Source organism: Clinocottus analis, unplaced genomic scaffold (assembly GCF_023055335.1).
Source record: "Clinocottus analis isolate CAN_PGR_092001 unplaced genomic scaffold, fCliAna1.0.p SCAF_22, whole genome shotgun sequence".
NCBI lineage: Eukaryota > Metazoa > Chordata > Actinopteri > Perciformes > Cottidae > Clinocottus > Clinocottus analis.
The window spans coordinates 1,548,055-1,563,560 of NW_027175954.1; the positions used below are offsets into that span (position 1 = coordinate 1,548,055).

Here is a 15,506-nt window from a genome sequence, read left to right on the forward strand (position 1 = left end):
TTTTGTCAATGACAGGAAAAGGAGGGTCAACTACCAGGAGGAGACTGATGGCGAGTGGCCTTCAACCTGAGCTCTGGAACCGAGGATGATTTAAAAATGAAGCTATTGTTATTAGATTATTCATCTCATGGCTGCATACTTACAAGATTTCGATCATTTCAACGCAAGATTTGAGAACGAAACTTCTCCAACGGAGACACACAATACCAAACAGATTTGATCAAGCGAAACGTAAAGAAAGACTTTGAATCTCTCTCTCGGGTTCTTTCCATAATGTCGCCAGACACTTTTAGTCGACGTACATTGACTATGAGGAACGGTGATTACACTGCAGCCCATCTAACGGCTATTAGTTCGACTGCACATTAGTCATTTAGACACAACACATGGGAAAATAGGGAAAGTCACCCTTTAGGCCTTTTTTTCTTTTAGCAGTTTTGGTGGGAGACTAATTGACTGTGAATGCTGGACTCTCAAACTGCAGCCAGATGTCTGAGATGTGATCAATTGCTTTCCAACAGCAGGAGCGGGCAAGTGCCAGACGGCTATTTCAGCCAGAAGAAATCGGAGCGTGAATTTCACCCACACCAGAAAAAAAAGTAAAATTATCATAGAAATTCAAGCAATTGTGTCAAAGCCTGTGAGTGGTAAGAGGAGCAGAAACATGTCTGTTTTGGGGGGAAAAGGAAGCTGAACAAGAGGCTGAGATAGTCTGTCGTGTAGAAGAAGGAAGAAATGATCCTTTATTCATCCTCTTGGGGAAATTATTCTATGCATTTCACCAAGGAGCAGTGTGCCGCCTTGAGGGTTCAGTGCTCAAGGACACTTCAACATGCGAACTTAAGGGAGACTGGTGACCGGCTACCTTGTGGCTACAGGACGACCACTCTCCCCATGAGCTGCAGCCGGCCCTGTGTGTATGTAAGCTGACATGGTTCAGTTGGAGCGCACATTTCCCCTCAATGTAAAGCTTCTGAAGTAACCGACCTTGTTAGGAAGCGGTGAAAGTGCATCCTGATTGGATAACCCTCCTTCCTGATCAGGATGGTCTCCATGATGCCAGAGTAATGCAGCTGAGTGTCGACCAGATCCATGTCAAACACTCCGGGCTCCTACGCACACAAGTAAACGTACGCACATGAATACGCACCAGCCGCGAGTCGCAGATCAATCAAAATGCAAAAAAACACTGCAAACCTGCACACATCATCCAACTTGCAAATATACCTTATGATGGTTTGGCTTGATGCATCGCACAAAATAAGGGTTACACCTGTCACAGATAGATGAGAACGAACGGATGGATAAATAAATGTTTGATTCGATAAAGGCTTCGTACATTAGTCCAGCGCTTTCCAACTTTTCCAACTGAGAGGAAAAGCAAATAAATAAGAAATCGGTTGAGCATGGCATGGTTTTACAGTTCAGCGACATATTAGCAGATCCCCCGAGGCCTCAGGGTTGTTGTTTTTTTTTTTTAATCTATAAGAGACATGACTGAGCTCAAATCAGGCAAATAAAATGCATCTTCCCGAGATAGATGGCTTCTACAAACACCGACACACACTGAGGCTTATAAGATGCCACAGCTGATCTCTAACTGCTTTTAGTCTATTGGTGCACCACGAAACAACACATTGTTTGCAGCACTCATTGTCTACTCTCTCTTTCCCTACTTCCCACGTCATACACGCGCTCTACGTCCTGCAGTAGCTCGCGGTGTCGGACAGGTGCAATCAGTGGCGCCGGCAGCCGTAATCCTGCCCGCGCTGTGCGCTGCGTTTCGTTTTTGTTATTGCCAAACTGTTTTTTATGATGAGGCTGCTAACTGAGAGAATCCGGTGCTTTGTGCACGCTTCCCGAGGCCGAGGCCCCGGCAGGGACATTTTGTTTTGTCAGGCCGAACGGCAACAAACATGAATTGAAACGGAAATTTTGGAAAGGATTACATTCATCTGTCTTCTTTTATGAATATATAACGTGTGTCTGGTTGTAAATGATATATATATATACACATTTATATATGTTTTTTTAACATCAGCCAACAAGCTAAAAGAAATACAAATATATTTTTTAAGTAGAATCAAATGGATTCAGACTATCTTCTACAGTTCTACGTATTGTCTTATGATGATGAGTTTCATATTCTGCTTCCTGGGGCTCTGTGGTTCGAGCCCCGGCTCCGCTAGTCCATGTCCATGTGTCCTTGAGCAAGACACTTAACCCCGAATTGCTCCTCGTTGCTCTGTCTACGGTGTATAGAGCAAACATGTAAGTCGCTTTGGATAAAAGCGTCGGCTAAATGAAATATAATGGAACGTAATAACGATTAGGAATGCACTCCATTTAGTATTTGTCGCTGTCCATTGACCGGGGGGTGCTGAATCAAAGTTGCTTTCCAAACATGGGAACCCCAGAGCCTGAAGGCGCTTCTGGCTATATTGTGTGTGTATATATATATATAAATATATATATATATATATATATATATATATATATATATATATATATAGGCGGGCGGTTCTCGTACTCGGAAACAGAATCCTGCCGAGGCCACTGCGTGCAACGTCACGTGAGCATAATTTACATATCCGCCTTCTTCGGAGCAGAGCTTACAGCTGATGTGTGAATGTTTGAGTGCACCAGATACATTTTACACTTCAAATTTACACACTCCAGTAAGTCGAAGGAAGGCCATTACAGCACTTATTCAAAGGCAAACAGGAAGCGCTTTCGAACACAATACACTTTCCCCCCCCCCACTAACGTCATGAAGGTGTTTCAGAGGTTTCCTCATTGTCCGAAAAGATGAAATGTTTCCCTCAAACCTTTCCATCTTCTCCAGCAGCTCCTGCAGGCTGCTCTGGAACTTTCCGCTGACCGTGTTGGCCTGAAAACGACGAGCCGCGCTGCTGCGCCGCATGTTAGACGCAGACTCTGAATGCTTCAAAAAGAAGCCGGACACCATCTGTACACACACACACACACACACACACACACACAGTGCAGAAGACAAAGGGGTAAACCAAACATTCAACATTCATTGAACAACGTGAACGTTCAATCCTGAGCACCAAGTCATACGATATGTGGGTGGAATTTGTAATAATGAAAGAAAGAAATTATCTTTTATTAATCCCCTTAGGGAAACTATTCTCTGCATTTAACCCATCCTCAGTAATGAAGGAGCAGTGTGCTGCTGTGAGGCGCCCGGGGAGCAACTGGGGGTTCAGTGTCTTGCTCAAGGACACTTTGACAGCCGCCCCCTAATGAGCATGTGTATTTAATGTGAAATGAGTTTAAAACAGCAAATTAATATAAGTATTCAGCACAATAATTACTAAATCAGTTGTTGGATATTTCTGAACAGAAAAATAACAAGGACTGTGGCGCACCACCACCACAACACAAGATGATGAGTAACAACCATGATATTTAAAATGTAACTGGAGAATAAAGGATGGGGAAAACTGTCAAAGTTGGCTCAATAAGAGAGAGCAAGTTTGAATATCTCACTCTGTTCTTGCTCTGGATGAAGAGGTCTAAAACATCCTGGCGGACCATGTCGAAGTTCTTATCCAAGAATTTGTGCACCTGCACCACAAATCAAAAGGAAAACGTGAGAAACAAACTCAAACCGGGAACTCGGGACGTCTGATGATTCAACAACAAACAAACCAGCATTCAGCAGCCGCTGTGCCCACTGAGCCGAGGTGGAGAATAAAAAGCAACAGGACTCTTTTGACTTCAGTAAATCCAAACTTACTCTTTAAAGAACCAAAGTCACACAATAACACAAACTAACTAACCGATTGAGGCAGCGTTGGACCGACAACTCTGAACACAGCATACAGACAACAGAGTCCCATTGAAAAAGCTGTCTGACGATAAGGATGAGCTGGGAAAACATTCTAGATATCGCATACACTAAACTGATATGGATTTATTTAAGTGGGCCTTTCTTTTAGGAGACCAACATTTGTTTCTACAGCAACACGTTGCTTTTGTGGGCGTGTTGACCGCCATCGTCTGCAGATTACACACCGACTACGGATCGTTTTCATATTTAAATACACTTGTCACTTTCACATTACTCTGGTTTGAAGTTTAAAGTACTGTGATTTGTTTGTCTGTCATCTTTGAATTGAACTCAATTGCAAATTGAATATGTTCATATTTCTTGCACTGTGTTTATCGTCTAATGATATGCAACACCCGCCATGACAAATCCCATCATGAGGAGAGTAAACGTACATCCTTCTTGTTCTCAAGTTTATTTTTCCTTTTCTTTCGTAAAAACAACTTAAGTTAAAATGAATTATTTGATTTAATTGATGACAAATTAGGATAGAACTATATAAGCATTTTTTGCTTCCACCTACACCTTTCCAGTCTCTTTTTTTTTGTATATTATATAGTTTAGTATAATAATGTATTGTATTATAAATGATTGACTGAATAAAACACAAACAAACAAAAATAAATAGAAACTGAGAAAAAGGAAAATGTTTTACATTTCTTTGAAGAAAGACGTGTGTGTGTGTGTGTGTGTGTGTGTGTGTGTGTGTGTGTGTACCTGGTACGTGACTTTCCCCGCAAAGTGTTTCAGGGTGAACTCCGGCAGCGGCATCTTGGGCCTGGCGTACAGCGGGTTGTTTCCATGGTGATAGTGGCACTTCTGAAGGAAGGTGTGGTCTGTTGCCTAGCGATGATTGTAGACGGTTAATGGTTGGCGAGCCGTGGTAACTACATCTCCACAGCACACACACACACGGTGCCCGTGCCCGTGTGCGTGTGTGTGTGTGTGTGAGTGTTGGTCGCTGGTGGAACGCCGTGTTCATATTTCTCGTGAATATGTCACGGAGACGTTTCGTAATGAGTTTATCTTATAATAAGTTTATCTCGAGAGTCGGTCTCTTGCATTACGAGCCTCGGGAGAGTTGAGAGCGGCAGGTAGGCAATTAGACGAGATCGTTTTGGGTGAAACAGACTCAGACTCCTGGTTTACGGGAAATCCGATAAGTGCGATGATTTCTTTTTAACTCCAAAAAAAAAAACGGAGGTGTGAAATGCTTTTGAATCACGTCGTACATCGTGTTGTACTTCATGTTGGACATCTTGCACTTTCTCGCTTCTTGCTGTCCTGAGTTTGTACTCGACTACTGCAACAGCATCCTCTACGGCTCACCCGCCAGAATCCTCAATAAGCCTCAATACGTCCAAAAACTCTGCCGCCCGTCTGCTCACCTCCACTCGACGCTGCGATCGCGTCACCCCGGTCCTCCGCAACCTCCACTGGCTTCCGGTCAAGTACAGGATTCAAACTGCTGCTCGTCACCTACAAATCCCTGAACAACCTGGCCCCTCCCTCCCTTGCCGACCCGTTGCCTCAGGTCCGCCGGTACAACCACTCCTAAAACCATCAGGCCCGAGCGCCGCACCCGGGACGACGGGGCCTTCTCAGCTGCTGCACCCGTCCTCTGGAACGCCTCCACATGCGTCAGGCTCCATCATTTAAGCAAGCCCTCAAAACTCACCTCCTCCAACTGGCTTTCACCTGATCAACCCCGGCACCTGCCCTCCGCTCTGCCCCACGCAGCCTCTTCTGTTTACTTCCCTTTCTTTCTTTATTACCTCAATATTCTGTTTCTTTTGTTTGCTCTTGTCTTCCCGCTTGTGTTCTGTTCCGTCTGTCAGTGTCTCTTGTGTGAAGCGTCTTTGTGTACCGTGAAAAGCGCTATATGAGTCGAAACTATTCTTATTATTATGGTTGAGTGCACGTATCAGCTAAATGTGATGTGATGTCATTGTGCCAGCGTAGCGTTTTTCAAAGTCGGCGGTTTTTTAAAAATTTTTTTAGTAGAAATGATTTGCAACGGCTTTGGAAAAGGAAGAGTGTGGGATGTACCTGAGGGAAACCGCACTGGTCGTCCAGTATGCGCAGTATCCCATGAGGCTTAGCGGCGATGAGGTCGAGGCAGGGCTGGTTGAGGCTGAAGGGCTGCTGCTGCCACTTGATCTGCTCCCGCATGTACTCCTCCTACACACACATCACAAGAGTTCATCGGGTCGGTGAGTGTGAAACTCTTCCGACTGTTTTTCCCTTCTCACTCCAGCTGAAGTATTGCGGCGTCCACTCTCGTGTTGTGAGATTTAATGACCTTGTGGGTTTATGGGAGCTTTTCTGAAATGAGTCACTGTACAAATAAGGCTGTTGATACAATAATATTTTCACTCTTCATTAACTGTTTTTCTTGTCGTTTCAGTAAAAAAAAAAGCAAAGTACACTTATTAAGCCAGTAAGCATTATTTTTGGTGTTTTGCTGGCCAAAAGATCTCGACATTTTGGTTACAACGATGCTAAACTTGATTGAAAAGTTTTTAACTGTTGTTTCAACAGCGTCATAATCAGCAAGTTCACTGTATAGAAACACAGGAAACTCAACAAAGTTAGAAATTAGATTTACACTCCCTCTTCTTTTTGTTCTTCATTTCATTATGTTTCTTTATTGTTGTGTATTCAAAGTTTTTTTTTTTTTACCCCTTGGTGAGATCTGAAAAACATCTGTAAATGCATTATTGATGCCAATAAAAACAGTTATGCAGAAACATACTTTTGATTTACGTGGACTGCACATGCTGTTGTCGGACATAAAGTCTCTCTTCCATCATGTGACGAGACGATGGCTGCGCCTCTGCAGAGTTTCAAATGCAAGGATGCATCGCGACTTTTAAATATCTTTCCTTGGAGAAAACGTGAATATGTGGCCCAGAAAAGCGTTGTACAGGATGAATCTATGCTGGTAAATGAGCTTCCTCTCTCCCCTACCTCTTGCATTATTCTACACACAGAGTTTAAGAAATCCGTTTACCGTGGAAGGCGGACTGTAACTCAATTACTAAACTGCATGTGAACACACTGGTGAGTATATTGCAAAGTGCAGCTCGGATCTGTCTCACGATTGCACCGAGCTGTCTTTTATGCTTTTCTTTCATACTTTTCAACGGCATTGAGACTGGGTTTTTTTTTAAAAAACTAGATGTCTTTTGACGCGCAAATGTGCAAATCTGTTCTCACTCGGAGGAAATATGTGAGTGGAAAATATGAACTTTAGTAGTTTCCCCTGACCTGCTCCTCCTGGAAGACGACCCTGTTGAAGAAGAACTGCAAAGTTTCATTGGCGTAGTTGATGCACAGCTGCTCAAAACTGTTCACCTGGAGCTCCTGGAGGGCAAAGAGAGAAGGAGGGGGAAGTGTGTGTGTGTGTGTGTGTGTGTGCGGGGTGGTGGTGGGGGGGGGGGGGGTTAGTTGGGTCAGTTCAGATGCTTCGGCGCTGTAACATCAGAGAGCGACATCGTTTCATCCAGCTTGACCTCAAATCCATAGATGTCCAGTATGGAGACGGAGAGCGCTTCGTTGCGAGGGTAGACCCGTCCGTTGATGCGCTCCGTCAGCCAACCGAACAGCAGCGAGTAGAGCATCTTGGCAACGGCGTCTCTATGAAAAACACACACACACACACACACACACACACACACAATAAGGTTTCTATGGAAACAGAAAACCCGGTTCCTATGGAAACAGAGGACATCTGAAAAAAAATCTCTCCCCCAGCACTGACGTCCTTTGTCCTCCCATGCCTTCCACCGGAGATTGGAAGAGAATATCAAAGGCGCTTCATTCCCTTCTCAGTAGTCTCCTGGTATGTTTCTTTTCTTTTCTTTTTTTTTTTTTTTTAAACGAGGACATTAAAAAAGCCTCAGATAAGATGCTTCAGATACACTTTTATATCAGGTCACCCTACAAAAGTAGGTTGTATTTATTTGAACAGAGACCACATTGAGAATCCCTCACCTGGCATCCACAGCGCTCTCCACCGTGAGCGGAGTGAAGATCTTCTCCCTTACTGTATCCTGCGGGATCCAACACAGTCTGTTATCTGACGACGCCTCTCTCTCTACTTGTCACAACATAATTACACGTCACGTCTACGGGCGAAAGCGCTCCGCTCACTGTCAGTTTGAAGGTGACGGCCTTCTGCAGGCCGTCGGGCGAGACCTGCAGCAGCTCGGCGACCACCCTGATCTCCTGCGCGCTCACCACCGCCGCGACCTCCTGACCCTCGGCCTGCCCACGCGCACGGCGGCATACGGGTTCATGATCATCCATCATCCATCAACATCCTCGTTAGCGCTCGGCCGTGAAATTAAATGTATTTAAATGCTTATTTGTGTGTGTGTGTGGCAGAGCGACCTGGTGTGGCTGGAAGTAGACGTTCCCAAGATGGAGGACGGAGGACAGCAGTCTGTAGATGCTGGTTTGCTCCTCTGGGCTGAAACACAGGATGTCCATGGCATTCAGCAGACGCCTGAAGTCCTCCCCGTCGTCCTTTCCCTCTATGGTACAATCTCCTCCCTGCACTCGTGGACACACGTTACACAAAATGAACACGCTGTTATCAACAACAACATACTTAGCCTCAGCCGGTTTGATCGCTGCTCTAATTAAGGAGGAACTTATCAGCAGCTGAAAGTTTTGTTTTTGTTGCAGACCTCTGGGGGTTTCAACTTCTGACCTTGATGCAGTGATGTGGGAGTACTCCCCAGAGTGCGTTAGTACACTGCGACATCCTCATCTGGGAGTGATAACCGGTGTGAAGTGCGCGCGTCTGACCACACTTTTTAGCCACGGAGAGCAGTGGAATGTTACTTTTCAGTCTGGTGCCACATTACTGATTAAAAAGCCACACGTGCTCGTACTAGTAACCACCACCAATAACGACGTAACTAGATAAGGATCTTTAATCAGCTTTGGCATGAGCAACGTGTTGCGTTGTGTTTCATCACATCTCATGGAGTAGTAAGTACAAAGAAATCCAAGAGTCAAACCGGCTCCACGATGGCAACGAGCTGAGCAGGAACAGGGACCTTTGAGCCACATGAGGGAGCCCGAATGTTCGGATTGTTAACCGGTAACTGTATCCTACTCATAACGTTCAATCTAATATGTTCTCACGTTCATTCTGTTTGTTTTGACTGATAAAAGAAATCTAAAAGAGTGACATGACCTTTTCACGCTGCATAATGCATTCATTTGGTCTCCATTATTAAGTATTTGACATGTGCATATGTTTATAATACCACAATAAAAAAAAAACAAAGTCGTGATTTATCAAAAGTTAACCTCTTCAAAATGTCTGGTCCACCTATTCTAGATAATAAAAGGTCATGCAAACAATTGCGAACTAGCACGAAACTCAAAATACAGCTGATAGGAATGGACTGTATTTTTTTCATTTCGCTGCCAATTATTCATAATCATGAATGTCGGTATCAAATATCAGGGAGATCCATCCAATAGTTGTAGAAATGAAACAGGGTGCTCTCAAATTACTCCAACGAAACAATCTGAACAGTAAAATTCCTCTTTGGATTAACTTCTCACAACTCATAGACACGTGCAACATGACGAGGTCGTCACAAAAATACATTGCTTTGTTTCAGGGGTCAAAAGACAATTAAAAAAAAACACACAACATCAATCAGGAACAAGCTGTAACTTATGCATGCACTTAATCAGCAAATTACATTCATCATTCAAAATATCTCAGAAACAAAGTCTCCTGAATGAAAAGGTCCTTTACTCTGTTTTGTTACCGCAATGAGTTTCATGTTTGTGCCATGAATCACTTTGTAAAATAAAGGTGACATTTTCAGAAAATTGACATCTCATTTGTTAATGTGACTATGAAATGGATGACAGTGGCCACTCCTTAAACCTGTGTCTGTGTGTGTGTGTGTGTGTGTGTGTGTGTGTGTGTGTGTGTGTGTGTGTTTTGCTGAGCACCTGATTCAGATAGTAGTAAGTCTCAGCTTCCTGTAGATACAGTGAGTGCTTCTCATGAGGAGCAAGACCTGCCAACATCTCATAGAAGATGTGATAGTTCCTCTCTGTTTTGGCCTGTGGAAGAAAACACACACACACACACACGGAAAAACAAACACACCATGTATAAATCAACTATCGTGGAAATTTGTTTGCAATCACAATGAGGAAAGCTCTCCTGAAATGGAAATAAAGCTGTAGAAATTGACAAATTAATGGATGATTGATGAACAGACTGGGCTGTGTAACGATGGAGGGGAACATGTGTGACACCTGTCTCGCTGTCTTCCTCTACAATCTCCTCTTTCTTACGATGACTCATTGGTAAATAGACTCCACCTGACCTACTGAGTTTGTGTGTGTGTTTGTGTGTGTGTTTGAGTCCATGTGTGTGTTCTTCACCTGAAAGACAATGCGAGACTTCTCCAACAGGTACTGAGACGTTATGGCACCACTGATTACACCCCTTGTAAATGACACACACACAAAAACACACACACGCGCACACACACACACGACACACATTAAGTCTGAGTTAAGTAACAGGTCATGCATGTGTAATGTCCTTGGATCTTTTCTGGTCTAGCAGAAGATCAACTACTCTTCTAACTGTGTCACTGCAACCTGTTAGCATATCCTCCACTGAGCCCCCTGTGTGTGTGTGTTTGTGTGAGAGTGTGTGTGTGTGTAAAAAATTTTTTTTAGCTCAATGTTTAATATGAAGCCTGTCGTACTTCATAGGAAGAAAATCCTCAATTGCCTTAAACCGCATCAGGCATTGGTGTAACTTCTACTACTACTGCTACTACTACTACTGCTATTACTACTACTACTACTACTACTACTACTACTACTAAAACGTAACAATACAGTTCCAATAAAGTTCTTCTCGTATTTGAAGCTTAATGGGGCCAACGATGACAAGGCTTGATTTGGTTTTAATGTGTATTTCTTTGTTCATTGTATCAATATTATCTCGATTCTCTTTTCTAAAAACTCAAAACAGTCACTGACATTTATTTTTGTCATGATTACACTGGTAAAAGTTAGTAAAAGTACTCACTCCTCCATGTAGATCTGCGTGTATTTGCCAAAGCGTGAAGAGTTGTCATTGCGCACTGTTTTGGCATTCCCAAAAGACTCCAACAGGGGCGCGGCCTCCAGGATCTGACCAATCACGACAAACACTCAGTACGCGTTACGATGGCTACCTTCACGAGGGATGGCGGATGTCAGTAGAGCAAAAAGCAAGCAGAGGAATACTTTACCTCTATCTGATGGGAGACAGATGGATAAGACAGGAAAAGCGAGAACAGTGTTAAACTTCAGTGACCACAATTTGGACTGTACTCGTCAGCATGGTTGTCCTGATAGACACTGTGTGTATGTACCTGCTGTGTGACGTTGCATTTGTGATGTATGGCTGTCAAGTAACGCAGGATCAGTTTAGTAGCCTCCGTCTTCCCTGAGCCACTTTCTCCGCTGTAATAACCAAAACGGTTCAGATGAGTCTTTCGCACTTTTTTTGCATGAAGAGGATTTTTTTTACACACTTAACAGCTTTTCATACCTGATCACAATACACTGGTCCTTTTTGGCATCCATCATGGTGGTATATGAGAGACTAGCAATGGCAAAAAGATGACTGCAACACAATAAAACATTTTTTAATGGAAAAAAAAAACAACTTATTGGTTGTATGTGCGTGGCTGTGTTTGTGTGCGAGATGTGAAGTGGCAGTGAAATCCATAACCAAACTCTCCCTTGGCAACCAACCAACAGCTGTGTAATAGGAGCTTCCTGCTAACACCTGAGAGTGCTGGCGTTTACGCCTCTATTTACCACCACACTGCAACCCAGAGCCCGGCGTACAACACATGTCGACAGATGTAGTACGACCGCACAATCGGACACAGGGACTCACAGACTCAAAGGTCACAGTTAAGGTTAGATAGTTTTGTTGGTGTATTTTGTTTAAAACACACAAAAAAAGAGCTAAATGTGTTAATTAAAGAGAAAATGTTGGACCTAGATATGTTTTAAAATACCCATAGTGATAGACAATCATTGATAGAATAGTGTAGTGTATATTCATTAAAATGACAAAAAAGGGAAAATATAGGTCTTACATTGCAGTGTTGAAATCTTTCTCCAAATCAAAAGTGAATCCCTTATTCATTGGCCAAGGAAAACATAACCTCCTTAATAATTTCGCAGATCCAAAATACACACGTACACACACACACACACACACACACACACACACTCCTGGGTCTTACGGAGGGTTGTCACTCAGGCCCCGACCTTCATACTGAAGCACCATGTCTGTGCCATAAATGTTGAGCAACTTGTAGGGATTCACAGACACGAGGATGCTGCCAATGTAGGTCTGTGTGGAAGGAAAATGAGAGACAGAAAAGGACAGGAAGGAGAGCGGATGAGAGGATGAGGTAGGCAATGTCCATGACATTTGATGATATTAGTTTTCTAATTTGCATGTTATAAATGAAGAATACATATGGAAGTTCCTGGTCGAAGCGCTTCTTCAGGTTCATCAGAACCGTGGTCTCATTCAGCTCACTGAAATTAAACACGTACAGAGCACATATTGTCACACTGCAGCAGGATGCCCACACTCACTTGACATCCAATATTAATTACTTTCCATGACATTCAAGACGTCCAAATCAGAGAGAGTTTCGACTTGGCAGGATATAATTGTGGAATAATTTGTCTCAAACTGCTGTTGAAAGGACACAACTATCGAGTGCGGGGGAGTCCTCCGGATGTGAAGAGATGTTTTTGGGTGTTGCATGTTAATAAAATACTCAATGCGGGGGATTTATTATTGAACTCCAAAAGTTTTCAAGGATTCTCAAAGCCTGCACGCATACAAATACACACGCTGTGAATAGTTGGTAGAAGAAAATGAAAGGACATGCATTGAAATGAGCTGTGCTGCTCTACGCCGGAGCAACAAAATGCTTGTAAGTGTGTGACATGAATGATTGTGAGGCTGTTTGTTAGTACTGGATTCTGCTTACGGCAGCTGTGTCATGTCTTCCATTCCCTCCGCCCAGCTTTTCGCCCTGTGGCCTGTTGTGGGCATGCTTAGGATAGAGAAGATCTGGACACACACACACACACACACACACACACACAAGAATGATATGCAATTAGTCCAACACTGACATGCAACTTTGTCAAAGCTTGAGGGATATTGTGATCAGTTGATGCAGAAATGACATTAAATATGCAGAAAATCAAATAATCTGTTTTGTAATGATTTTGTGGGCCATCCAGTTTCTATGTTGTAAGCTTCAGATATTGCTTGACGTTTCACTTTCATTAATATAAACATAGATTTAGCTACCTTGTCATACCAGCTTTGACCAGGTACTCGATCTCTGTCGGGAGCCCAGTTCGTGTCCTGGATCAGTTCTTCCACCAGTCGAGGTGAGGCTGAATATCCCTCTAACACCCCGTCTTCTCTGTACATAGACCACTTTGACAGATTCTGGACCGTCCCATGTGGTAAAACCCTCTCAGCTGCCCAAACATCTTCCCCTCCTTGCCCTCCACCTCTGGCATTTCTGGCCCAATGTCCTGAGCTTGGCCCATAGGGTGGCACCACAGCATAGCGGTTATCCTCACCCTGCAGGCCTGTTGGCACCCTGTACGAGGCATAGCGAAGCTGCTGGTTTTGGACGGCTTCATTCAGTTTCGGGATGCGGAACTGGCGTGTGAGAAAAGAGCCATCAGGCAGCCTGTGGAAGCAGGAATCACTTCAATTAAGAACATGTAAAACAGGATTGTACAACATTGAAACTGCGTTTGTGTTTGTAATTGTGATATATTAAATACATTAAACGTTGTTATAAATACTTTTTTTTTTTTTTAAATATAAAAAGAGCATGAAAAAGAGATGAAGTGTGAAGCCTTGAGAGCAAGAGCAAACGAGATACTGAGGGACCTGTGGTTGAGAAAAGTAGGGAGTTAAGCAGAGAAACAGCAGTGATGAACAGATTGACATCACAAGATAATCAAATACATCACCGGTCGCATTAGCCTAATCCTCACTGTTCTTCATATGTACCAACAAGAATGTAAATATGTACTTTTAGTGCTCGGTGCTTTATGAAAAGGGCTAATATTTCATTTTCCATTGGTAAAAAGTGAATGCCTAGCTTGAGGCTCAATTTCACAACAGGTCATTCTGTGCAACACCTGGACATGCCTATCTGGTCATTAGTTTATATTTTTAGTGTTGCTCCCCACCTGTATTTGACATCACGGAGTTCGTCTTTCTGCAGCGCTAAGGCAAGATTGGGAGGTTTGGGTTTGGGTGCACCTGACAGAACAGAGTCGTCTGTGAGATGATAGAGACCTGCAGACCGAAGTGCCGGGTTTTGCCTCAGAGCGGCTGAAAGGTTGGGAGTGGAGGGCTTCTGGCCAGGCATAACCAGGGAGCCATCAGGGAGGTGGTATGATGCATGACGAAGGTTCTGGTTCATAAGAGCCTACAAAGCCAGACACCAGGTAGTTATTCAAGGTTATAACCACAATCCCCTAAATAATTCTAAAGTCTGTAATGGTTAAATGCTCATAAAAAAAGGAGACGATAAGGTGCTGCAGCAAAAGTTAAATTAAGGTACCCACTCTAGACAGGTCAGGGCCAACTGGTTTTCGTGGGTCAATGATGATGGTTCCATCAGGCAGGGTGAAGGACACACCCTTTAGATAAGGATTCTGCAGGGCGGCTGTCAGGTTGGGGCTCTTTGGTTTCCTTGGGTCCACTATAATAGTTCCATCTGGGAGGGTGTATGAAGCTCCTCTCAAGGCTGGGTTACTGAGGGCCTAGTGTTAAACAAGTGCAATTGCATTAATCGTCGCTAGAGTTAAAGCAGCAGCTTAGTATATTTGATTACCAATTTCTATTAGCAAAACAAGATCTACATAAATTTGTGAATAGTATTTCAATTCCCGCTATCGACGAGAAAGGAGCAACATTTGTCAGAGCGACAAGAGCCTGAACCCATAGCTAACCTTAAACATGTTGGGTGAAATGGGTCTATTGGGGTCATGGACACCTTCCGGGAGTGTGAAGGAGGCGCTCCGCAGGGCAGAGTTTTGAAGGGCGCCGGAAAGGTTTGGAGACAGAGGTTTCCGTGGATCAATGATGATTGTACCATCGGGCAGGGTGTAAGATGCACTTTTCAGGTAAGGGTTCCGAAGTGCTGCTGAAAGGTTCGGGGACTTTGGTGTCTTGGAGTCAATGACAATGGTACCATCGGGGAGAGAATAGGAGGCTTCGCGCAAAGCTGGGTTGCTTAGCGCCATGGCCAGGTTTGGGGAAATGGGTTGCTGAGTGAGCAGAGTAAGAAACATATTCATCCGCTTTAAATAATACATGGTAAACAATAAAAGGGAGAGTGAAGAAAGGAATAGGACATTACTTGCTGCCTCGGGTCGATAATGGTGCCATCAGGGAGAGCATATTTAGCAGTCCTGACATCCTGGTTTCGAAGTGCTCTAGAAAGGTTAGGAGACATGGGCTTCTGGGGGCTACGTTGGTCCTGTGTGGGTGAGAGGAGAGTGTAATACAGGAGAGTACAACAGT

General features: G+C 43.7%; 1 protein-coding gene across 6 annotated transcripts in view; it reads right to left on the reverse strand.

Moving 5' to 3' along the window:
* The window catches only part of myo15ab (myosin XVAb), a 45,260-nt gene that overhangs the window by 24,864 nt on the left and 4,890 nt on the right, over positions 1 to 15,506 (reverse strand). For 3 of the 6 annotated variants that reach the window (XR_011078185.1, XM_068588998.1, XM_068588994.1), the window contains exons 3-26: positions 15,343 to 15,462; positions 14,933 to 15,250; positions 14,546 to 14,743; positions 14,165 to 14,406; positions 13,260 to 13,653; positions 12,931 to 13,013; positions 12,403 to 12,466; positions 12,166 to 12,275; positions 11,457 to 11,531; positions 11,278 to 11,368; positions 10,950 to 11,053; positions 10,289 to 10,352; positions 9,848 to 9,961; positions 8,255 to 8,416; positions 8,015 to 8,128; positions 7,856 to 7,914; positions 7,375 to 7,498; positions 7,130 to 7,225; positions 5,909 to 6,040; positions 4,577 to 4,702; positions 3,517 to 3,594; positions 2,829 to 2,968; positions 1,228 to 1,273; positions 988 to 1,112 (exon numbers count right to left, since the gene is read on the reverse strand). Coding sequence is in view for 5 of the 6 variants with exons in the window: in XM_068588998.1 (XP_068445099.1) it covers positions 988 to 1,112; positions 1,228 to 1,273; positions 2,829 to 2,968; positions 3,517 to 3,594; positions 4,577 to 4,702; positions 5,909 to 6,040; positions 7,130 to 7,225; positions 7,375 to 7,498; positions 7,856 to 7,914; positions 8,015 to 8,128; positions 8,255 to 8,416; positions 9,848 to 9,961; positions 10,289 to 10,352; positions 10,950 to 11,053; positions 11,278 to 11,368; positions 11,457 to 11,531; positions 12,166 to 12,275; positions 12,403 to 12,466; positions 12,931 to 13,013; positions 13,260 to 13,653; positions 14,165 to 14,406; positions 14,546 to 14,743; positions 14,933 to 15,250; positions 15,343 to 15,462 (3,179 nt within the window). In the remaining variant the exon portion in view is untranslated. The remainder of the gene's footprint in view (positions 1 to 987; positions 1,113 to 1,227; positions 1,274 to 2,828; positions 2,969 to 3,516; positions 3,595 to 4,576; positions 4,703 to 5,908; positions 6,041 to 7,129; positions 7,226 to 7,374; positions 7,499 to 7,855; positions 7,915 to 8,014; positions 8,129 to 8,254; positions 8,417 to 9,847; positions 9,962 to 10,288; positions 10,353 to 10,949; positions 11,054 to 11,277; positions 11,369 to 11,456; positions 11,532 to 12,165; positions 12,276 to 12,402; positions 12,467 to 12,930; positions 13,014 to 13,259; positions 13,654 to 14,164; positions 14,407 to 14,545; positions 14,744 to 14,932; positions 15,251 to 15,342; positions 15,463 to 15,506) is intronic. The other 3 variants (XM_068588996.1, XM_068588995.1, XM_068588997.1) reach the window with 3 other exon arrangements.